At 47.6% G+C, this 21,800-nt stretch overlaps 8 protein-coding genes across 8 annotated transcripts; 5 read left to right on the forward strand and 3 right to left on the reverse strand.

Moving 5' to 3' along the window:
* The first annotated feature begins 25 nt into the window (after positions 1-25).
* SPPG_04579 (molybdenum cofactor synthesis domain-containing protein) lies at positions 26-1,265 on the forward strand. The gene is made up of 4 exons (XM_016752816.1): positions 26-222; positions 297-429; positions 515-801; positions 862-1,265. The coding sequence occupies exons 1-4, from the start codon at positions 30-32 to the stop codon at positions 1,200-1,202; spliced, it is 954 nt and encodes a 317-aa protein (XP_016608287.1). The 5' UTR covers positions 26-29; the 3' UTR covers positions 1,203-1,265.
* A 105-nt stretch (positions 1,266-1,370) lies between these two features.
* On the forward strand, positions 1,371-2,824 carry SPPG_04580 (uncharacterized protein). The gene is made up of 5 exons (XM_016752817.1): positions 1,371-1,554; positions 1,617-1,862; positions 1,927-2,390; positions 2,453-2,504; positions 2,565-2,824. The coding sequence occupies exons 1-5, from the start codon at positions 1,426-1,428 to the stop codon at positions 2,598-2,600; spliced, it is 927 nt and encodes a 308-aa protein (XP_016608288.1). The 5' UTR covers positions 1,371-1,425; the 3' UTR covers positions 2,601-2,824.
* A 124-nt stretch (positions 2,825-2,948) lies between these two features.
* Positions 2,949-9,775, forward strand: SPPG_04581 (uncharacterized protein). Its single transcript, XM_016752818.1, has 19 exons — positions 2,949-3,833; positions 3,906-3,964; positions 4,049-4,106; positions 4,168-4,190; positions 4,247-4,382; positions 4,455-4,578; positions 4,643-5,239; positions 5,308-5,474; positions 5,546-5,919; positions 6,002-6,108; positions 6,166-6,325; positions 6,400-6,493; positions 6,555-6,767; positions 6,830-6,884; positions 6,946-8,057; positions 8,119-8,310; positions 8,368-8,471; positions 8,537-8,660; positions 8,726-9,775. The coding sequence occupies exons 1-19, from the start codon at positions 3,057-3,059 to the stop codon at positions 9,497-9,499; spliced, it is 5,250 nt and encodes a 1,749-aa protein (XP_016608289.1). The 5' UTR covers positions 2,949-3,056; the 3' UTR covers positions 9,500-9,775.
* A 185-nt stretch (positions 9,776-9,960) lies between these two features.
* Positions 9,961-11,467, forward strand: SPPG_04582 (uncharacterized protein; the record flags this gene model as incomplete). The annotated part of the gene is made up of 5 exons (XM_016752819.1): positions 9,961-10,114; positions 10,186-10,247; positions 10,306-10,437; positions 10,497-10,780; positions 10,846-11,467. 5 exons carry the CDS (start codon positions 9,961-9,963, stop codon positions 11,306-11,308), a joined length of 1,095 nt encoding a protein of 364 aa, XP_016608290.1. The 3' UTR covers positions 11,309-11,467.
* A 271-nt stretch (positions 11,468-11,738) lies between these two features.
* SPPG_04583 (uncharacterized protein) lies at positions 11,739-13,955 on the reverse strand. The gene is made up of 4 exons (XM_016752820.1): positions 13,585-13,955; positions 13,151-13,507; positions 12,158-13,072; positions 11,739-12,090 (listed from the first exon to the last, which is right to left on the reverse strand). The coding sequence occupies exons 1-4, from the start codon at positions 13,726-13,728 to the stop codon at positions 12,085-12,087; spliced, it is 1,422 nt and encodes a 473-aa protein (XP_016608291.1). The 5' UTR covers positions 13,729-13,955; the 3' UTR covers positions 11,739-12,084.
* A 1,103-nt stretch (positions 13,956-15,058) lies between these two features.
* On the reverse strand, positions 15,059-15,887 carry SPPG_04584 (uncharacterized protein). The gene has a single exon (XM_016752821.1). The coding sequence runs from the start codon at positions 15,835-15,837 to the stop codon at positions 15,190-15,192; it is 648 nt and encodes a 215-aa protein (XP_016608292.1). The 5' UTR covers positions 15,838-15,887; the 3' UTR covers positions 15,059-15,189.
* A 165-nt stretch (positions 15,888-16,052) lies between these two features.
* On the reverse strand, positions 16,053-18,728 carry SPPG_04585 (uncharacterized protein). The gene is made up of 11 exons (XM_016752822.1): positions 18,510-18,728; positions 18,368-18,447; positions 18,243-18,308; positions 18,057-18,184; positions 17,878-17,994; positions 17,621-17,814; positions 17,442-17,561; positions 17,346-17,382; positions 17,222-17,289; positions 17,058-17,164; positions 16,053-16,997 (listed from the first exon to the last, which is right to left on the reverse strand). The coding sequence occupies exons 1-11, from the start codon at positions 18,619-18,621 to the stop codon at positions 16,200-16,202; spliced, it is 1,827 nt and encodes a 608-aa protein (XP_016608293.1). The 5' UTR covers positions 18,622-18,728; the 3' UTR covers positions 16,053-16,199.
* Positions 18,729-18,843: 115 nt separating this feature from the next.
* Positions 18,844-21,227, forward strand: SPPG_04586 (uncharacterized protein). The gene is made up of 5 exons (XM_016752823.1): positions 18,844-19,122; positions 19,186-19,890; positions 19,976-20,272; positions 20,344-20,484; positions 20,555-21,227. Exons 4-5 carry the CDS (start codon positions 20,347-20,349, stop codon positions 20,903-20,905), a joined length of 489 nt encoding a protein of 162 aa, XP_016608294.1. The 5' UTR covers positions 18,844-19,122; positions 19,186-19,890; positions 19,976-20,272; positions 20,344-20,346; the 3' UTR covers positions 20,906-21,227.
* The last annotated feature ends 573 nt before the right edge of the window (positions 21,228-21,800 follow it).

Here is a 21,800-nt window from a genome sequence, read left to right on the forward strand (position 1 = left end):
CAGGCTGGACGTGTTTGTAGCATCGGGAAATGCAACGAGCGATATCTCGGCTGACCAGCCTTCGGGGCCAGTTGACCACACCCGTGGCCGTTAGTTACTCATCCTGCCGGACCTTCTCCGGGATTCCGAAATCGGAGACCAACTCCCAAAGCGTGGCATGTCTTATTATTGGAGATGAAATCCTCAACGGGAAAACCCACGATACCAACTCAAACTATCTGGGTTCGTATTCAAGCACAATCACTTTCAGGAGGTCTCATTGCAATGCTAATTTTGAGGCTTATTATCCTCTAAAGCAAAGAAATGCTTTGACTTTGGACTTGACCTCCGACGCATCCAAGTGGTGCCCGATGTGGAGCAAGATATTATAGAGTCGGTGAGAGAGCTATCTCGGCAATACCACTGGGTTTTTACAAGCGGCGGGATAGGGTACGCGGTATGATCATGTCTTGGCAGATTGTTCTATTCGTTTGCGTCTCAGCGAAATACCAAACTCAGTTCTCCGCGTTATTAGGCCAACTCACGATGATATCACGTATCAATCGATCGCAAAGGCATTCGATTTACCACTCGCTTATCACGAGCCAACTCTCGAAAAGATGAGAATGATAATGCCGCTTACCTTGGTAGATGGTAAGAGTCGAACAAATCCGGCCCCCTTGGTGATGACCGAAGCCAGGAAGCGCATGGCGCTACTCCCAGTAGACCCTAATGGCGAGGAAAGGACAAGAGTAGTGTTTCCGTCAACGCAGTTGTGGGTTCCTCTGGTGATTGTAAATCAAAACGTTCATATTCTCCCTGGTAGGAATCACAGGTTGCGCCAGTCCATGAGACTGTCAAGCTAACAAGGACACTCTGTAGGCGTTCCAAAGCTATTCCGCGTCCTGATTGATCGGTATTTTGAAACACACGTACGGCCAACATTGTCCTTGCCAAGCTACTCTCGTGTGCTCATCGGAACAAGCCTATTTGAGGGCGACATCGCCCCTATTCTAACTGATATCCAGGAAAAAGTGCAGTTGGAAGGAATTAAGATAGGCTCATATCCGCGGTGGAGACCAGGCGGTGTTCGCGTCGATGAGGGGAATGTCAGAGTGGTAGTCTCGCTGCTGGGTCGTGACAAGGAGGCCTTGGATAAGTGGGGAAAAGTCGTTGCTCAAAAGATTCAAGGAGTTTACGTAGAAAATATAGATACTGAATAGTATGGATACGTCTTTTGTATTGCCGCAAAATTGGTTCTTTCAACGCATTCTTTGATATTGCTTGGACTACTGTACTGTACTTTCTGAGATTCATGCATTCGAACGGTTCAAATGGTTTCATATTGCCGTTCTGGCAAAATGGTCGATCCCATCTCCCCCCGCTCTTCCGGCCATTCCTTGTCGCCATCATCTTTGAACCCATCCGCGCAAGACTTTTGCCAAAATGGCCATTGACACTACACCCTCGGACCCCAATGCACCTCTCAAGAAGAAGCCCATCCAGCCAATAAACTTGGCTATCGGCGCGGGACTCAATCTCTTTGAGGTGTCAACCCTTGGCCAGCCTTTTGAGGTTTGTGGTTGCGACTCGGTGGCCTTTAATGCACCGTTCTTATCTTAACGAATTCTTAAAAGGTGGTTAAAACTCACATGGCTGCCAACCGAGGAGACACAATGCCTCAAGCAGTTGTCAAAACATGGAAACGTGGTGGACCTTTTGGTTTCTATCAAGGCCTGATTCCCTGGGCCTGGATTGAAGCTAGCACGAAAGGCGCAGTCCTTATTTTTGCAGCTTCGGAGATTGAGTACCTTGCAAAAGTGGCTGGCGCTGGACCCGCTTGGGCAGGAGTGGTGGGCGGTATGGGTGGTGGTATAGCTCAGGTAAACCTTCACCATCCTTTTTCAGTTCAATTGTACCTAAACCATTGCTTTCGGTGCGTGATAGGCCTATGCGACCATGGGCTTCTGCACGTTCATGAAGACCGTTGAGGTGACTAGACACAAGGGTTCGGGGAGTGGCCCGAGCAAGTCGAGCATCCAAGTTGCCCGTGAGATCTTTGCGCGAGAGGGTATTCGTGGAATTAACAAAGGGGTGAACGCCGTTGCGGTTCGACAGTGTACAAACTGGGGATCTCGGTTTGGTCTGTCTCGAGTTGCCGAAAACGCGATTCGTAAGGCCACCGGTAATGAGGACGCGAAGCAGCCACTGTCCCCATATCAGAGAATTTTGGCTTCCGCCATTGGCGGTGGTCTATCTTGCTGGAATCAGCCTATTGAAGTCATCCGCGTGGAAATGCAGAGTCAAATCAAAACGCCTGGTCGACCGGAAAAGATGACCATCAGCTCCGCGGCCAAATGGATTTACCAACAAAATGGCTTCAAGGGCTTCTATCGTGGAGTTACTCCACGGTGAGTACACCTCAGCAGTGTTTGTAACGGCCGCGCGCTAAAAGTTCTGTTCATTTCTATAGGGTGGGTCTCGGAGTGTGGCAAACTGTCTGCATGGTGTTTGGCGGAGATCAGGTATATTTTGACTTCTGGAATATATTCTTGCGAGTTGTAGCTAATTTTCCGACTTTACAGGTGAAGGGATATTTTGCGAATAGGGCACAGAAATAGGACGTTGAATACCTATTGCGTGTCAATTTCCCCGTTTAGCGCCTCTTCTTGGTTGGATCTGTGACGCTGCGCGTCGTCTGATTAGATCTATACTCAATATCGACCGTACTAGAAATTTAAGTACATAAACGTGTACCTCTATCTAAGAGATCTGTGAGTGGGCTACGACGTAGATAAGAATAGATGTGCCATGGTCGCGATATTCGCAATCAAGATTTTAGGGATTTAGGGTCCAGTCGTTCCGTGTCGGAGAATTGCTTTTAGGATGGATATATGACGGAGAATTTTAGTACAACTGAAAATAGCTTGGATTCGCGGCCTTGTTTCTGCGAGGAGTTACTCATCAATTAATAACTTTCCGATCGTTGTCACATCGGATTTGTGTTTTGTAGATACTAATCTTTTTAATTGGAGACAATTCCGTTTCCCGAGCCTTTCTCTGGGGCAGCCGCGAAAATGTCGCCGCTTGTCGCAAATCCTCGCCGCTCAGCACGTCTATACGAGCAGTTACCTTCCTCGGGGCGCGAGCTCCGGCTTCTCATCGAGTCCCTTCCTCCAAACACTTCAACCGATCAGCCTGTAATGGGAAATGAGGATCAAGACGATGATTCTTCTTCAACGCGGCGTCGGCGAAGAATGCGCGACGGAGAGGAATCGTGGGGGAGGAAAACTATCGCGTATCGGCCAAGGAAAGTCAACAAGGGATCCAACCAAGCAGCGGAAGGGGGTATTGGCGTCCAACCATGGCAGTTTGTGAAAAGTCTCTTGGAACGTCTACTCGGCGGTGCTTCAGAAAACGAAGCTCATAACAGTAGCAGAGGGAAAATGAAGCGAACAAAACCTGTTTTCCCTAATGTCGAGGTGCCAAATGACTCAGCATCAGAAGAAGAAGTGGACGAACTTTCCGAAACGTCCTCTGTTTCTTCCTCAGCCGAGCCGATCGTATCTAACGCCGTCAATACCACAATTCTCTCAATCACCATTCCACATGGGCTTCAACTTAATCGTCACATTCCATATCCGAAGCCCATAATTCGGAACGTTTTGTACATCCCGGCGGCAAACACAAGCGAAATGTTTGTCGTATTGGAGGACGTGGCCGTGACAGTGTGGCGTGGAGGAGCACGGATCAGAAAGGAAGAGTGGACATGGGTCAAGGCTGGTGTGATTGGATGGTGCTGGATCCAAAAGCGCAGATGCTTTGTTGTGGCGGTTGCAGACATGACATTGAGGGTGACGATCAATCACACGGTGCTAGCGAATACATGAATTCGGGTTGATTAAAGCTTCTTCTTTGCGTTCTAGGTATTGGATCATCATTTTGAGGAGCTCTCTGTTATTTCCAATTCCAAACCAATTTTATTGTAAGTCCGCGGATCGCTTGATATGCTCAAAATAAACAAACAGCGAAATGAGAAGCAAAAGATCTTCTGACTTCACTGGTATAGCTTAGATTGGATTCCAGAAAAGGATGAACTGGTGACTGGCGAAGTGGGGAATATAAAAGTAGGCTCTTATCTGCGTTTAGAAAGTTGGATAACGGTCCTCACAGCATATGTTCTCGCAGTTCTGGACACTGGAATACTCAACGTATGTGGTAACAGGCTCACTCAATAGTCGATTATGGCGCTGATGATCAAAGACAGAGCAAATCATCGTGATATATACACCCCGACGCCTCGTTTTGTCACCACCGATCTGTCTGACGAAGAGTGGGTATCCTACGTTTTGTACGATAGGACCTTGGATAGATGCTTTGCGGCAGTGGATACCAGCATATATGTATGTCTATGAGGATATCTGTTTGTGCATGATATTTATTTCGTAACCCTCAGCATTCCTCGCGGTTTTCAGGTATACGATTGGAACACAGGAGAACGCTTAGAAAGGTTGACGGATATCCATGATATGTCCATCACCTGCTTGGCATACTACGAACCTGGAGATGTATTGATCACAGGCAGTAAAGACGGAAAGAGTAAGGTCCCTCCAAGTGGATAATATCAGGCGTTGATAAGTAACTGATCGTCCCTTCTGGCCAGTTAAAATTTGGAGCCCGCAGTTTCTCCTTCTTCATACTTTCGCCCACCTCTCGAACGTTACCGCACTACTTCTCATTGAAACGGGTGCCGAAGCTACCTGGGGTACCGTTCCCATTGTAATGAGTACTTCAACTGACGGCACGATTCGAATGTGGGATTTCGACATTGGAGTCTGCCTGTATCGACTTGATGTACATGGTCAGGGTCAAGGGGAAGGACTCCTGGGAATGAAGTGGGTAAAAAAGGATTTGTTTTGGGTTTGGGGACGGAGGGGAGTTAGCGTCTGGGCGCTGAATCGGTACCATTCCACGTTCACGTACCTTCGAACGCGGCCGAAAATAATCCGTCGTTTGGTGCATCCACGGCTACCACCACGTATATTGACCGCATGTGAGGATGGCAGTGTTAAGCTGATCAGTCCCGTCACTGGCCATGTACTTGTGACCTCCTTTCCTGTGCACAAGGACGTGGGAATCACGGATGTGGTGGGAGATCTTGATGGAAAAAAGGTATATACGTTCATGACAAACGGAGATGTAGTGGTATATGATGTGGCTGTCAACCCAGGTGTGATCGTTGGAGTTTGGGAGGATATAGGTAGGCTCTTATCATTATTTGGGCCAAAATACAGCACTTACTCATTTGGTGACTTTATCTATCCATAGCACCTCGCGACCGTGCGACATGTATCACAGGACTCGATTTCTATAATCATCCTAAGACGTTGACTGCGTCACCTGGATTTCGAAAGTTGTTTTACCTGGGCATAGGATTGGAAAGTGGAGGGATAGGATGGATTGGCGAAGGGGGATTGCAGGAGGGCAGTGTGCAGGTATGCAAGGGATTTATCGAGTAATTTTCTTTTTGAACTGCATACGAGACATCTTTTCTATATTTTTGCAGGCACACATTGCAGAAGTTACATTAGTTCGCTTTGATCCACAAAATCTCCACCTTATTTCGATCGGGAAGGATAACACGATCAAAATATGGTATATAACACTTACTCCACCTTGCACAGTGACCATCAGCCTCCTGCACACCCTTTCCACGCCCCTTCATTCTCCGACAACACTTGCTATAGCCCCCGAACGAATGTTGCTCGGGTTACATATTGGAGGGGCAGTAACCACATGGAAGTATGACGCAGATGTGCCGATAAAGGGCAAATGGGGCGAAGGCATCTCGGATATGGATTGGTGCGCTGAGCTGGGAATATGGGCAACAGCCGAGCGTGGAGGGGTTGTGCGGATTTGGGATGAAGGCGGCTTGGTTCGGTGAGGCTCGTTTTGGGTTCTGTTACCTTTCAGCATCTAACCACTAAAACGACTTTGGGCGTCATGCCTCTTCTCGTGACAGAGAGATCCAGTTCAACGAGGCAATTCCGTCCATTACTTTTGCCAATGCTCGCGGAGACCTTCTTGTCTCTCTCTCCGACCAAATAACTCTTGTTCGCATGCAAGACTGTGAGTTTTTACTGCTCTTTTCGATATGACGGCTTTGCTGACTATTCGAGCTCTCAGACCTTCCGCATTCGTACCTGAAGCGTGCGGCACATATGGACTTCATTGATGATCCACAAGAAACACCCCTTCCTTTTGACACGTCTGTGGATTTTTGGGAGCGTGTGTATGAGAAGGACATGAGGGAGAAGGGAGAGATCGGGTTATGGCACGTCAAAAAGTACGCAGTGGCATGATCTTTATCGGCGCGTCGACACTGTTTTATTTATACTGAGATTAATTACTGTACTCTAGGGACGCTCGTCGTCGGATTGAAGCTCCGGATGAGTCAGGAGTCATATCTGACATGTGGAAAGCGCTGGAAGAACGTCGGCTGATCGCGCAACAGGTACGAAATGAGGGCACAAATAAACTGTTCGTATCTCGCAAGCTGATCACTTACTCGACAGCGCCGCAACCGCCGAATTTTCCTTGAACAAGAGCACCATGCGTTTCTCAATGCTCCTCGTTTTGAGAGATCCGGTATCTCACCGCAAAAAGCGACGAAAGAAGTTGAAATTGAAACCGATGATGACGATCAAGATTTTGTAATTGTCAGACAGGTGCCAAGCCTAGAGGAACTGGTGGACATTATCCGACCAGAATCACCCACAGAAAATGTGGTCAGTAGTGACAGCAGTGAAAATGTTGTAACAGATGTTAATGCTTCATCGACAACTTCTAGGTGCCCGTAAAAGATGTCCCGCCGTCCGTGGAGCATATTCTATCAGAAGTTATTGGTATGTCCTGACGAACACTTTATCTATTCCGCGGCTCCGCTTTGTTCACACATTTCTCAAGTGCCAGAAACAAGAAAACGGCCCATCAAGTCGTCGGAAAGACGCCCCAAGGCGGCGAAACGGCGGGGTTCCGCAATCCTTCGAGCTCCTAATCAACCGGTGGAACCAACTCCAAAGGAGACCATCGAAGCCCGTCGTATGAGCATCCGCAAAAAATTACAATTCCAGGGAGTTGCAATGCCAAACAGCACCTTGGTTGAGGAAGTCGGTAAGATGCGACGAACGTCCATCATGTTTCGGAGAGGTTCCGTGAAACCTCCAACAGTTCCTGCAACTGTAAAGTATGTTGTACCAGCATCGCGCACCCGTGTGCAGAGAAAGAAAGTGGACGACCCATTTAAGGATTATGAGAACCAAAAGCGGAATATAAACATTGGGGACTTGATCAAAGTGCAGGAAGAATTATTCGAACAAGATCGCATGTTGCTAGGTGAATTGGAAGAAGAGGATCATGAAGTGGACGAAGTACCTCCCCCACCTTCTCCACCAATGTTCGAGCCGGCGGTTGTGAAAGAACGTGTGCGCCGGAAGCGAAAGCAAAAGAAGAAAGCGAAGCCAAAATCACAAGTCAAGGTTGTTCTTCCGTCACCTCCGTCCCCGCCACCCGCTCCAAAAATAAAGCTAAGAGAACCCAAGCCGCCCAAAATCACCCCACCTCCCAAGCGCATGGCAACCGTTACCGAGTATGAACCGATTCTTCCCAAGGTTGTCGCAATACCGCAATCGCCGAGGCAATTAACCTTGAAAAAGCCGGCTACACCACCAGCTCCTGCACGTCCAAAATCCCGTCCGCCATCCGCACCAGCCCAGCCTAAGCCTCAACTTCCGAGATCAAAACCCCAACCTGTGTCAGTAGACTTCCCTGAACCATGGTTTGCAAAGCGTGACGAAGAACCACAGCCCATTCAAGAGGAAAATGCGCTGGTTGTGGAGGAGATTGGAATGGAAGATAGATCAGAAGAGCCTCTTCCTTTAGTCCGGCTGAGTCAAGTAAAAGAAAGTGAAGCAGCGAATTTTAGTTGGAACATGATTAGAGCGAGGGAATTTGCGGATGAGGATATTCCTGAAGGACTAAGGAGATTAATGGGGATGTTCTGGTTTCCTCACTTAAAGGTACACCCTGGTAGCTGCAAGGACCTTGTTGCCGGATGATGCTTACAATATTGAACTCAAGGGCAAACAAGTAACCTTGCCGAATATAGTGGCGGCTCTTGTTGATCTCCTTAAAACCGGTCTTTGGCTTGAGAAAGTGGAAGCATCAAAAGCTCTCTTGTTTCTGTATCACACCTTCTCTTCGGACTTCCTAGATCCCATGGCCGTTTTGATCAGACCCCAATTGGAGTGTCTATGGGATGAGAACTGGCAGGTTTGTTGTTCTAGTGTCGGGCAAAGTGTATGGGCTTCTCATCTAATGCTGTCTAAGGTGCGAGCGCAACTCTGTTCAAATATCTCACAATACGGCATTGTTCATCAGGATATTCTGATGGGATTGATTGTGAGGCTGGGCGATGAGAACGAACATGTTCGGTGTGTATTCGATGCAGTCAACGATGTCGCATCTAGTAACTCAAGATAGATTTCAATGAAAATAGCACAACAGCGATGACCGGTTTGTTGCACTTCGGTGTAAACAACAAGGAGGACCTGCGATCCGCGATGATGAAATGCGGAATGTTGCCTACCGTGGATCATCCCAGCGATGATACGCAGTTAGAAGTGGGTATTCAGGAAATGCTAGTGGTATTGTTATATTTTACAAGGCGCTGACATTGGCTATCTAGGAAATGATTGTTCAAACAAATCTTGAAATTCTCGAGTCTCAGACAAAGAATCATGACAATGTTCAAAATTGGCTCAACTCTGTTCCACGGGTGGCTGCACAAAAGCCTTCGGTTACGTCGATTACCATCGATGTCCGACGCGATAGTTACTATGAACACCTAGCAGGCCCCTTCTTTCCAGCGGATGCTAATGCACGGCATTTGGCACGATCAGAAGCCCAAGAAGCACGCGCAAGACGGGCGATGATGCTGTCGCACGCTCGTTCCAGTCAAGGGTTAACGGTGGAAGATTTTGAATATATGGACTTGGATGGCGTTGAGGAGGGATGGGATACCAGCAGCGGCGTACTTGGTCAACTACATTTGGGCAGGACTGGATCCCCAGGCATGCAGGACGGCCGGCCCGGAAGCGTGAGTCGCGCAGCGGAGCCAACGGCCGGAGCGCCAACCGGGAATCGCAAAAAAAGACCCCTCATGCGGTCCGCGATCCATAATATGCGGCCTCTGACGGCTGGTTCGATATATGCACAAGGGGGACCAAAAGGTCTCGTAGCCGTGGTCCAGCCAACTGTTAAACCCGTTGCAGAAGACGTTACCGGAACAGGCCGCCCAGCAACTGCTCCTATATATGGTGAGGTGCCAGCGATTACAAGCGGAAGAAACATCAGATCTGCTGGCGTGGTGGTATCACCGGAAAAACCATGGCCTAAAATTCTTAGGAGTACATTTCCTCCTGTGGATCCAGAGTTACATGACAGACCGTTCAGGGCGTGAGCAGGTTTCTAAACCTGCTTTCCACTTGATGCTTGGGCACGAACATCTTCGGTAACCGTGGGGAAGACATTTTGTGTTTGTATATAGCTTGGAACTAAAGATTTAGCATTATGTTGAATGACATTCTTGGGCACTACCAGATCTTGGACCATCTTAAATGATATTCTTTAGACAGTTGGAAACTGCCAGATCTGTGTAGAACTTCATCATGCGGCCGCCGTCCTGTATTTTCACCCTTGGTACGCCGGTATAGTTATAAACTAATAAAGATCTCCGTTAATGCTTATGCATCTTTAGGGGATGATCCTCTGTGTGCTAAAAATAGTCCAAAAAATTGCCCGTTGCTAAAGCTGTATAAACGTCATTAACAGGACCCTCAAAAAAACCGAGCCAAGTCATTTACCATCTGCTCCAAGTCCTTTTCGGCAGTTTATGCCGATCACCGCACGTCCACCATAATAATGCCTCCAAAGAAGGCAGGAAAAGGGGCTCCCGCGAAAAAGAAGAAGGAGGCAGAGCAAGAGGCCGTGAACCAAATAAAGGCGGCGCAACTCAAGCAGTTGAAAGCGGAGTATGCTTCCAAATGCAAGCATTTTGTGACCGAACCGATGCCAGGTAAGCAACCAAATGGGTCCCCAGATTGCACATGTACCTGGAGTGACCTTCATAACAGAACGCTATTTTAGCACTTGTAAAACGGATAGATCAGGAACTGAAGCGCTCAGATGGATATGAGGACATAGATAAGGTGGGCTACCAAGGATCTCGAGCCCAACGCTTGGTTTATAACAGTCGTGCATCCCAAGATCATCCTCAATTCGATGAGCCTCAGTCCAAATGACGTCTATTCGATAACCACCACATTTCACTCGTATGCAGCGTTGGGAGGGATTTATATTTGGAGGGCAAGTGTGGAAACGAAAGGCTTAGAAGCGCTGGTAGGTGCGGGTATTGAAGCAATTTGGGGATGGCAACCCACAAAACTATCATATTCTAGGCCGACTTTTTGACCTCTCACCCGACCGTATCAGTACTCCACCTCATGGACTGCCAAATAACACCGCAAATGGCCCGACCCCTTCGCTCCATATGTCATTTATCAACTGGACTGAAGACGCTTGTCTTAGACCACAATCCCCTAGGTGCGGAAGGCGTCGGTATGATTTGCGCAGGTATAAGAGAAAACAAAGCATCGGCCTTGGTGCGGTTGAGTTTTCGATACTGTGAAGCTGGATCTGCCGCAGCGGAGAGCTTGGGAACCGCATTGAACGGATGCCTGCAGTAGGTTTCCATTGTCTTAACACGCAAAAGCAGCGTTTGAGATATTCCACTCTTTCATTGTTTAGAGAACTGCAGTTTGATGGGAACTTTCTGGGAGATTCAGGACTTATCCCACTTACAAAGTATTTGCGAAGAAATAGCACGTTAACCATTCTCCACATAGCTGCCAATCAAATCTCGAATAGCCCACTCATCCCGATTCCTGTCAACAGTTCCTTCCCCGCTCTCAACCACCAAAATCAACCCACGCCCCTTTCCACATTCTGCGCCATGATGGGCACCGAGAACACCACCATAACCCTCCTAGACCTCCGCGGCAACCACATTGGCTCCCAAGGTGCCGAGCATGTGCTTGAAATGCTTAAATCCCGAAAGTCCCTCTTCACCGCCAAACAGGCTGAACCACTACTTGCCATGGTCTCAGAACGGATGAGCGAAGCCATGTTCGACAATATCTGGGATCTGAATGATGCAATGGCGATCTCTGGCAAGAAAGGGGGAAAGGGAAAGAAAGGAAAGAAGAAATAGATATAACGGATGTACATGTAGAGTTTCCACAAAGCCTGGCTCGGACGGCAGTGATTATTTTTTTTTTTTTCCCTTAATTTATATTTCAGATGTCATGGTGAACACCGGAGACTTGCTCTTTTGTAAACTCATGATGCTTTAAATTGAACTTCCTTCGGGAGCTGCCAGTCTCGCCGTTGGCGGGTTGAGGATATACTAGAGTGTGCTGAAGATTCAACCATGAGGATGGTCGAGTTAACAGTCATCCCCAGAACGAGACGACAGTTCATTAGTTTCATCGTAGCGCGTGAAATCAGATGTGCTATGGGGCGATACAATTATCAATGCATGAGCGTGGGCATGGAAGAATCTAGGATACAGAATTCAAAAGATTACAAGGCGCAATGGCTGAAGTAAATGTCGCCAAGATCTGGAAATGACAACCAGTAAGTGCGGCAATATTTCGTCGTATGATTCAATTGCAATATGTATATTCTCCCTCCCAAAATGTTCTGAATATCCAAAAGCAAAAAACGCTATACATTGACAACCAGCTGAACAACATCCCGATAATGAAAGTTCCATCCTGCCCAACAACGATTCAACATTCCTTCCACTCCTCGCAATCTCCTTTCTCGTTATGGCAGTGAGCTCCTTTCCACTCCTGGCAATCACCCTTCTTTTCCTTGTGACAGTCACCTCCCTCATCCTCGCAGTATGCCATTTGTTGATTATTCTCACAGTCAAATGCTATCGTTTTACGTTCAGGCGATGCAGGAGAGGGCAAGTTAGACCATTCACATCTGAGAAACGGTAATTAGGAAACTAGGTAAGACACAAAAGACAACGCCTGGAGAGAGGACACATTACCCAACGGTCGTAGATTCCGTCGTTGCGCATTCGGTCGCGGCCATGCAAGCCGAATCCACTGGTGCGGCCGAAGAGGTGCCGCAATTGTTCTTTGAGGTCTCCGGATGACCAGGAGTTGCGTTCTCCACGACGCTGAAACTCATCTTCGTACTTTGAACCACGGAACTTCCTGTCTGTCCAAGAGTGGCTTTTTCCTTGCCTTTCAAGGAGCTGTTGTAGGCGGAGTGCTTCCTCAATGTCGCGTCCGAGACGGCGTCCGTAGTCTTGTTGGCCATCCATATAGTTGGTGGGGTTGGAAGTGAGCTCGCGCACAAACTCGATGAGGTTGCGAAAGCGGCGGTTTCCGCGCACCTTGTGCTCGCTCAAATAGTCCGTGCACCAACTACGCAGGAGCTGAACAATCAACACATCCAGATCTTCGCTGTCTCTGATTTCTTCATCGGACCGAAGGCGGAGAATCGTACGAATGATGTCGTTGTCCTCTGTTAGCCGACGGCGGGTATCGGTGTCAAAGTCACGAAGGTGTTCCCGGATCATGTTCATCAGACCCCATCCGCTCCGACGTTCACTTCGTCCTCGGCGAGCTGGGCGACCCATGATGTGAGTGAGAATTTCGAGCTCCATCCGAGCGGATTCAACATCGTTGAGCAAATGCATCATGATGCGGCGAACCAACATCGACATGATTTCAGAATACTCCTGGTTGTCGTTGTCGCGGCGGTTTCGGTCACTAAAACCATCTTCAAAAAGGGCCTCGAGGACAATGCGCATCAATACCCGGTCGAGGTCTTGGTCCTGGTCTTGACCATTATCCTGTGCCTGTTCAATCATGTCCAGGAACCGTTCCAAAAGACGAGAACCAGCATGATGGCGGGAACCCATTCGATCCTCCGTACGGCGAGACCCGCCCAAGTACTGAAAAATGATAATACATATGGTTAAACAGGTGGGCAATCATCCACCAACGGAAGACCATGTACAAGTAAAACAAACCTCCCGGATTCTATCCTCAATATCATCATGATGACCACCGTAGCCAGCACCTCGCTGGCGATCGCCTTGCCACCCCTCCCGCAAGACGTGTTTCAAAATCACTTCCAACAAGATGCGGCGTGTGTCATTGTTTCGGTGGCCGGAGAACTGATCGTCGTCCAATGTCATTTCAAGTAACTGGCGAAGAAGACCTGTACGGTCGCGACCGGTATAGTCTTCGTAGTGGTCCCGCCTGCCCTCGAATCGCTCGAACGTGTCTCGATCGCCTTTAAGGCCATCACGCCCGGCGAAGGCTAATAAGAGCTCGGCAACGACATCAACAGGCATTGACACGGTGCGCGTGTCACGGAAAGTAGACTAGTGTGGAAACGGGGCAGAATTAGTTTGAGTGTTGGGTATTCCAGATGACAACGCTGAATATCCTGTTGATGTACCTTCTGCTGGCGGTTGCGGTTGCCGTCGTTGATTTCGAGCTTGTCGAGCAGATCTTCAATCTGATCACGACGTTCAAAGTTCTCAATCTTGCTAAGGAGCTCAGTGGCCTTGCCACGACGGTCGAATCTCTGAGTAGATGCCATGGCAGCGACAACGTCCGTGTGTTAGAACAGAAGGATTAGAGTTTCCCGGTCTTCTTTGACGGTTTTTTTGTATTCGGCTGGTCTGTGACTTGACGAGTTTGGAGGAACTGACAGAACCGGTGCCTCTTTATAGACCAGGAAGTCCTCGTTTCCTTATCCTCATTTTGCCGATCACCCCACACCGGAAGTAACAGTGACCAACCCTGCAAAGTAAAACGTTTGCTCGATTGCATCCAGGACCCCTAGTGGCAATGAACCAAAAAGTCTTTTTGGAAGTCTGCCTCCACATTTGCAGGAACTGGCGGGCAAACGTGCCTGTCAAGGCAAGTCAAGGCATGGTGGATGACGACGTGGAACACACATGCCACGCTGGACGACGCGGGAAATGACCACATTCTCCACAAAAGCAGGAAAACTCGAAGCGCAAGGCGCGGGAAGTCGGACGGGTGGTGGAGTGCCACAAAGCAAAGGCATACAGCACCTTGACTGAGCGGATGCACGCGGTTACAAACTGTCGCAATGAGCATCTCCAATGTCAGTAGCCAACTGTCAAGGCTAATATGGTTATCAGGTTTTCAGTTTTAAGTTGGTACATCTTGTGCTACTAGGAGACGTCCACGTCGTTTACAGAACAACTCAACGCCCTTGCATTTGCACTATTCGACGTCAGGTATTGTCAACTCAACGGCCTAGCGCGGATATCGCGGAAGCCACAGGAAACGGCACGTCCCTGAAAACGGCACGTTTCGCTCATGCAAATCCTTGCCTGAACCTTCAACTTTCCTGTTGTGCCAAATGCCTTTCCCTGCTGATCTTGCTATGGATCGCCTTTTGCTTGTGGAGCGGTTTAGCACAGTTGGTCGCGTCAAAGTGTGTCCCGCCAAGCAATGCAAACGATGATCTTGTTTAGTGCAGTTGTAAATATCAATAGTCTAATAGCCAGAGGGGATGAATATGATACAAAATAGCATCATCTTTAAAGGTCTGCTACGATATCACAACCACAAATAAGAAAGAAGAGATCCCTGTTGACAACATTCCAGTTGGTGGTGGAGAGTAGTTTAGCACAGCGTCCGCATCCAGGCAAGCTTCTCCGTGTCAGATATCATCGCGAGGGATGGCTGCATGGCTGCACAAGGAGGATGAACTTCCTGTCACTCGTAGAAAGAAGAAAAAAATCCATCTTAATCGTTACCAATGGAAACGGCAGAGTATGCGCTGGGATCTCCTTCATCTTGTGATCCTGTCCTTCTGCGAAGTTTCTGGACGGTAGTAGATTGTGCGTCTGCGCAAACCCGCCAGATTCTCGGGCGGGGAAGACGAGGGTACTACGAGCTGTAACTGATCACATAGCCACTGCTTGACCTTCCTTTTATTACCCGCTACATGTATCTTGTACAGAGATATTCATACTACAACTGAATATTTTACACAAATTGAAGCACTATACTAGTATATCTCTCATTTGTCTCGTGATCGTTCGTCCAAAGCAACACAAATAGCCACCAGTAGCGCAATATCGATCCCTGGCATTACCGTCAACAGGTAATCTGACTTATCGAAAAACACAGTGCGGCCAGTCAAAAGCGGGCTGGTTACTTTGGCGACAAATATCCGGTTCGCTTCCCCTTTACATCCAATGTCAATCCATATCAAAGACCGTCGTGCTAGCCAATTGCCTTTCAGCCCAATTTCGCACGGTATGCCGCTGATTTTGTCGGTGAAATTTACTGACAGTTTCGGTTTCATCAAGGTGAAGTGTGCACGGATATCCAAGATCTTGTTCTGAGAGTCATTTCCATAGTATAGAGTGTGATTTGGGACGAAAGCCAGCAGTTGCTGCTTCATATTCATGATCGGCTGACCGTAAGCGTCCAGGAACGTCTTCTTCTCCCGGAGAGACAAGAGAGCTCGGCCATCAACTTTAAAATAAACTTGGCCCGTGGTTGCATCCTTGATGCTAAAGTCGTCGCCAGAAAATGAAAATATCTTCTCTTTGATGAGGAGTGACACTGGCTGTTGGAGGCAGAAACGTTGATCGACCGCGGCAATGGGATGAGGAAGGGGTTGAAGCTGCACCGCTTCGAACTTTGATATGTCGCCGCCCATTTTGCGCAAATCCAAAAATCAACATCGTTAAGCAGGAAAGAAATTCGGCTACTTTTAAAACCAGGAGTCTTCCGATGAGGTGGCAGTGCAAGGCAAATATGCGGCCCCAATGAGGCTTGGCCCCGATCAGCCGTTATGTAAGCAAGGTTCCTTCGGCAGGTTGGCGCCAATTGCCGAAATTTATGCAAAGAATACAAATATCGCTAGATGGAGTCGTTTTAGCTAACGTTGGGATTACATTAATCATAACTTTTATGGATGTCGGGACCCTTTGGTAAAAGCCCAAAAGTCCTTCCTACGCAAAATTGTCGGGACCCTTTATAAGTAGAGTCGAATAGTCCTACGCGAAATTGTATTTGTCGTCATCTACCCTCTTCACCCTCGCTACCCTCCCTCTTTTTACCCCCAAAAAATGCCCTCACACCTTGACCCCACTTTCCAGCCCTAGGACCCCAGTCTCCCATTGCCCAAAAGTGGCGATCGGGAAATCGTGGTTTCTGGCTTTCCCTGTCCAGCTTTACAGGCCCCTCATCTGGGTTAAATCGCTGGTACATCTTGAGGTAACCGCGATAAGATGCTTCGTCCCCAAAGTCATCTCCTTGAATTTTGTCATGACGGGGATCGTAATATGGAGATAAGGTCACATTTCCAACCGAGGGGAGTGACGTTGGGTGGGTTGGTGAAGGCTGGCATTCCCCAGGCAGACCAGTCACAGCCGGTGAGAAATCTACCTTCACAGGGCTATGCACTCTACTGGTCCATAGTTGACTCCTCATCTCCAACAACCGACTCACTGCTCTCTTAAAAGCAAACTGTTCCTCCGCCCCAGTGAAGATAGCTAAACCACTCAATCGGTCTTCACCTGCCTCCTTCATTCCCGTGCCTCGGCGGGTGGAACCCATCAAATCGCCCAGCATTTCCTTATGCATAAAGGCATCTGCGGTTTCCTCGTCAACAGGATCCTTCGTGGTAAGGAAAAGTGACTCTGGTGAGTGGTCCGCGGAGATTATAACTGTGACACCGTTTTCGTATGCCGCATCTATGAAGGTGATGAATCGCCTCGCTTCGTTCTTTTGGGCTAAGCCCATTCGCGGAACACTTTGCACAACAATGGTGTGGTAACGTTGACATATCAGAAGGTAGTCTGCTGGGCCCAGAGGCTATACAGAATCAAGAGTGTCAGATAGATGGACTCTGTTTGGACAGTCCCTTAGACACACCTTTCCTTCCGATCCACATAATTCCTCAAATGTGTACAATGCCTTGCCATCTGCTGCCTTTGGCACTATGACCTCACGCCCGTACAGCGTGAGCTTGTCACGCTTTACTACTCAGACGAATTAGCCGTATGTCATTGAGCTAAAGAACAACGTAAATTACTAACTTTGTTGGCCATAGAAAAGATTCGACACTCGCTCAATAAATGCATCGACCTCGGCGGGATTGTCTAAACTTGTGCAATCATTAAAACTTGTTGGTGCGATGATCAAGTCTCGATATCGCCATACCGAAAGTAGGTGTCGTCCGTGCGGGGTGTGGGATGTTCTATTCTTGTTGGTTAGCATGGACTACGTGTGATTTATATGACCATTCCATAAACATACCTTTCAACATTTCTGATCTGTAATCCACTTTGCCTCTTAAATGCAAAATCTCGCATCTCTCCTTCAGTAGATCCACAAAAGGACTGTGATACTCGCGGTGAAAACCACCCTTGTACAGGTCTGTTAACATTCATTGTAAGCGATAAAATCTGGAGGTATTCGCTTTATTGGAGTCTAACCTTCTGGAGCTCTGTTGGATGTGGCAACCATCACCGCTCCCAGTTTGAACATGTTCTTGAAGACTTGACGCATGACAGATGCCGTTGCTACGTCCGTAATTTGGAATTCATCAAAGCACAAAAGCCACGAATCGCGGAATAAATCGCGAGCAACAAGCTCGGTGACATGGAGGTTGTTTGGACGAGACCGCTTGCTATTCGAGGATTCACTCAGATTACATTTTCATCGCCCCCGCCTCGCGTAAACGGTCACTTACTTCCACTCATGAATACGGGCAAAGGCTGACACCGTAAAGGCATTAAAATGCACTCGTTTTTTTCTTTGTATAGGTACCGACTCATAGAAGAGGTCCATTGCCATGGTCTTTCCCGTGCTGATGATTGAGGAATTGATATTCACTCGACGGGTATGAATAACTACCTGCGCAAAACTAACCCAACCTCCCCATGTATCCATAGTCCTTTGGGTCCGTGTACCTCCTCTTCGTCAGCTAAGCGCACCACATCCCGGCTCTCATCATTAGGCGTTACGATGGCAGATCTGGCAAGAAGCGTGACTGGTGACTATGATTTGAATTAGTTTTCTTTTGAAAATCATTAAACGAGATCTTCACATTCTAACCTGCTCACTCAGGTCTGAAAGTTCGGGTGGTTCATAATCAAGGAGATCCTCACAAAGTCGTTGAAGCTGCCTCCAAGAAATAAGTCGTCCATAACCGTTCTCACTTCACCAGGCAACTTACACACCTCAACAATTGTACGCATCTGGTCTTCATCTGGACGTAGTCGCTTTTCGGAGACCAGGCGAAAATATTCGGAAAGGGGTCCTTTTACAATTTCAGAACCTTATTATGCTATTGAAATAACGAAGATTACAATTGGAACATACCTATCTGTCTAAGGCCCGATTCCGTTGTCAATGACTTCCTCACGTTTAACCAGCCTACTGATATGACTGGGCGACGATGCCATAGCGGCCGTCGCAGGCTGCAGATGCGCATCTTTGACCTTTCGACATGCACTTGTCAAAGATGGTTCCCAAAATGGATGCCTGCAAGCGGGAATTGGTTGACATGGAACGAACGGTAAGGTGGAGGACACGGTTGAAAAGGGCAAGAGCATAACGAGGTTATTGAAAATGGCACTAAGACCCACTATTATCCGGATAATCCGGTTAATCATATCGCATAATCAGCACCCCCTCTATTGCTCAAAGCGGTGAGGCATGCTAATATAATGTTTTTTTTTAAACTGCGGTGAGGCGCATGCCAAAGGTCTATAAAAGGGGACCTTCTGTCTCTTCCCTCTTTCCTCTTTACCCATCCTTGACTCTCAAAGCATCTGCGCAAATGCTCATCATGACTCAGTCCAAATGAGAATGCAGATGTGGTGGTGGCGAGGACCTCATCCACCCGACAGCAACAGCGATCAGAGCCAGCAGCAACCAATTGGATCCATTAACAAAACTGCTATTATGCTGCCACATTTGTTGAGCTTGGTTGGTATGTACTGATGGCATTTTGTTACTCTGTCATCGGGTCATCTTCTGACATGCAGTTTTCTAGTCTCCAAGACTTCATTACTGAAGATCCTCCAGCTTGCAAGTCTCCTCAATGTTGCGAAGACTCTGGCTTCAATGCCATCAAGAGTTCTGGATCAAGGCCTAGTAGGGACCGTGTGTGGTGGTGGGCAATTATCTGGTTAGAACAACCGTTCGTATTGCATGTGTAATTGTCTATTAGTAGTTAGTTAGCTTTTCCGAACCGGTTGTCGCCGGTTTATTCCCTGGTGTAGTAGCTAGTGCCAGTTTCTGTCACCTCAACACTAACGAGGTTGCCGGTCACGCGGTCCGTGCAGCAAGTGGGACGATATTACAGATATGAAATTATTGAAATTACATGGCTCGCCCGTATCCACCATAAAAGCTTCTTTACAATGATTGTCTCGTTTCCCTATGCGATTTGTTGTTCGCCATTTTTCAACAAAGACCCAGATTCAAACCCCTTTACGTACCCAACGGCCTTACGAACCACCTTAAATCTCCAGCCTGGTCCTCCTTGGTCAAGCCGCATTAACCACGCCCTCGCTGACTTACTGCTGCGAGTTACCGGTGGATGTCACCTTAACACCAAACCCACGCACCTTTTCTAATGACTCTCCCAGTGGCCGGCGAGAGTAGCACAGGAAAATCTGACATCTTGGATGCTTTACTTAAGAATCCATGATGGCTCTATCAAGGGAAGGAGTGAAGGAATGTTGAGAAGGGATAGGTAAGGATTTTTCGTTCAAGTTTCCACTTTAATGACTTGCCATTGGATGAAGAGGAGTTTAACATTGCAATGGCCAACGTCTCAGTGCGACTCAAAACGATCGCTGGCTACGATAAGAATACAAAGTTGACAAGGGTTTCCACAGTTAGTATCCCAGCGGTTTGTTCCGTCTCGACGGTGCGAACCAGGTTCCCCTCACCGACATGGTTCGAGGGCATCCCACTTGAAAGAACTCAAGTATTTGATTGCCAAGAACCTGAGTGCCGAGTCCAGGCTGCACATCAAATATGAGGCAGCTGCATATACGGCATGGAGAGCTCTCGCGCAGCTGGAGGAGGAGCATACTACGATCACGTCATAGTTGAAGCGAGCAGATATCCAGGTAGAACGTAGTAAAACAATCAACGAATGATGAAACTCTTTGTTGAACGGGATTTGCCAATTGTCGATCAGGACATGACCAAAGCGACAACAAAAATCAATCAGTATTTCCAGTGGTTGAAGTTTTCGAAGCTTTTCTGGAAAAGCAGTGATGTTGCTTCGGATCTTCGCGAGAATTATAGTAATGATTTGCTACAAGAGACTGAGCTACGGGTAACTTTTGTAATTGTCATACGTGCCGCGTTTTTTTGTCCTCCCGACTAATAGCTTACTTGTCTGATAGATGGCATACTCTTTGGGTCGGTTGCATGAAGATACGCACCATCTGTATTTGGCAATTCGCGCTACCTTATTGGCATTTGCTTCATCAACAGACCTCTCACATAAAACCATCACACCTGAATTTCAAGAAGAAGTAAAACATGCCACAGAGAAACTAGACTGTGAAATCGATGACATTGAGCAGGAGTTCGATCCGTACATGCTTAGTAATGTCGTCTGGAATAAGCGTGCTGATCCTGATTTTGGGACTAAGACTAATGAGCTGCAGCGGAAAGCGGAGATCCTGCGCATTCAAACTTTGGGATTCGAGGTCATGACGTTGCATTTGTTATGCAGGGGCGTGTGTCCTTAGTAAGTTACTTGTAACAGGCCGTAGCGGCTAGCATAGGAGTTATGCTTGCGCAGTATTTGTCGGTGCTTGAAATTCCAGCTCATTATTATTTGGGGCACTTGGTCTATATTAGATTAGCTACTGCTTGAGGTTATTTTAATTTAAAAGATATCCAGGAAGTCGGCTTATCGATCTATATGCAGGCCTAGGATGGATGCAGAATGCGGTGGGGCTCGTTCAAGGATGATTTCGTGAAACGGAATTTTAGAGTGCAAGAGGATCTGAAAAAATGTCTTCAGATTAGCTAGATAAATGGTCGAATAAGAGTCCTACTCTGGGGAATTAACTTATTTTACTTTATCATGAGGCCTTATACGAAATAGAAGCTAGTAGCAAGCAAGCCAAAGTAGCCACATTGATGGATGCTTTGGATACTTATCTGGAGGGCAAGGTGCGCGAACTGAATTCAAAAAAGGTCATATTTGACGAGGTTTGGAGAGAGCTTGCAGATGTAGAGGGTGCAGCGCGGGAAGAATACAACGATACGCAAAACGACTGAGAGCAGTTGGCATGATGAAAAGTTGTAAGCACAGCTCTCTTGTAAAAATTCCTAGATCTGCTTGGTACCGAACGCTTTCTCTTATTGCTATCCTCTCGTCGACCTGTATCACCTTCTCCTCCTTAGTTTGCTAGAAATTCTGAAACTGGCGAGTTCTCTGTAAGGGTGGACCATGTTCACTATTCAGCAATTATTCGTGTCGATTTACATTAGGGCTGTCGTAAAAGTTCCAAGTTTGCAATTTGCGATTTTTGTTCTTTGTGGTAGACTATAGCAAATGGCCGTGACGGTTCATGGAAAAAGAGAACGCTCTCATAAAATACCCATTCATGCTTTCATTCTTCTCTATCCTGTTTG

The sequence above is a fragment of the Spizellomyces punctatus genome (assembly GCF_000182565.1).
Source record: "Spizellomyces punctatus DAOM BR117 chromosome Unknown supercont1.7, whole genome shotgun sequence".
NCBI lineage: Eukaryota > Fungi > Chytridiomycota > Chytridiomycetes > Spizellomycetales > Spizellomycetaceae > Spizellomyces > Spizellomyces punctatus.

Excerpts from the sequence above, each read along its gene's own strand:
- SPPG_04580 (XM_016752817.1), top strand. The coding sequence starts at position 1,426 with ATGGCCATTGACACTACACCCTCGGACCCCAATGCACCTCTCAAGAAG. Across the intron at positions 2,391-2,452 it reads TATCGTGGAGTTACTCCACG|GGTGGGTCTCGGAGTGTGGC; the intron begins GTGAGTACACCT and ends TCATTTCTATAG. Across the intron at positions 2,505-2,564 it reads TGGTGTTTGGCGGAGATCAG|GTGAAGGGATATTTTGCGAA; the intron begins GTATATTTTGAC and ends CCGACTTTACAG.
- SPPG_04579 (XM_016752816.1), top strand. The coding sequence starts at position 30 with ATGCAACGAGCGATATCTCGGCTGACCAGCCTTCGGGGCCAGTTGACC. Across the intron at positions 223-296 it reads TACCAACTCAAACTATCTGG|CAAAGAAATGCTTTGACTTT; the intron begins GTTCGTATTCAA and ends TATCCTCTAAAG. Across the intron at positions 802-861 it reads AAACGTTCATATTCTCCCTG|GCGTTCCAAAGCTATTCCGC; the intron begins GTAGGAATCACA and ends GACACTCTGTAG.
- SPPG_04585 (XM_016752822.1), bottom strand. The coding sequence starts at position 18,621 with ATGCGCATCTGCAGCCTGCGACGGCCGCTATGGCATCGTCGCCCAGTC. Across the intron at positions 18,448-18,509 it reads ATCGGGCCTTAGACAGATAG|GACCCCTTTCCGAATATTTT; the intron begins GTATGTTCCAAT and ends AAATTGTAAAAG. Across the intron at positions 17,995-18,056 it reads TGGATACATGGGGAGGTTGG|CACGGGAAAGACCATGGCAA; the intron begins GTTAGTTTTGCG and ends CTCAATCATCAG.
- SPPG_04584 (XM_016752821.1), bottom strand. The coding sequence starts at position 15,837 with ATGGGCGGCGACATATCAAAGTTCGAAGCGGTGCAGCTTCAACCCCTT.
- SPPG_04581 (XM_016752818.1), top strand. The coding sequence starts at position 3,057 with ATGTCGCCGCTTGTCGCAAATCCTCGCCGCTCAGCACGTCTATACGAG. Across the intron at positions 4,107-4,167 it reads GCGAAGTGGGGAATATAAAA|TTCTGGACACTGGAATACTC; the intron begins GTAGGCTCTTAT and ends ATGTTCTCGCAG. Across the intron at positions 8,472-8,536 it reads GATGAGAACGAACATGTTCG|CACAACAGCGATGACCGGTT; the intron begins GTGTGTATTCGA and ends CAATGAAAATAG.
- SPPG_04586 (XM_016752823.1), top strand. The coding sequence starts at position 20,347 with ATGACCAAAGCGACAACAAAAATCAATCAGTATTTCCAGTGGTTGAAG. Across the intron at positions 20,485-20,554 it reads TACAAGAGACTGAGCTACGG|ATGGCATACTCTTTGGGTCG; the intron begins GTAACTTTTGTA and ends CTTGTCTGATAG.
- SPPG_04583 (XM_016752820.1), bottom strand. The coding sequence starts at position 13,728 with ATGGCATCTACTCAGAGATTCGACCGTCGTGGCAAGGCCACTGAGCTC. Across the intron at positions 13,508-13,584 it reads ACCGCAACCGCCAGCAGAAG|TCTACTTTCCGTGACACGCG; the intron begins GTACATCAACAG and ends TTTCCACACTAG. Across the intron at positions 13,073-13,150 it reads TTGAGGATAGAATCCGGGAG|TACTTGGGCGGGTCTCGCCG; the intron begins GTTTGTTTTACT and ends ATCATTTTTCAG.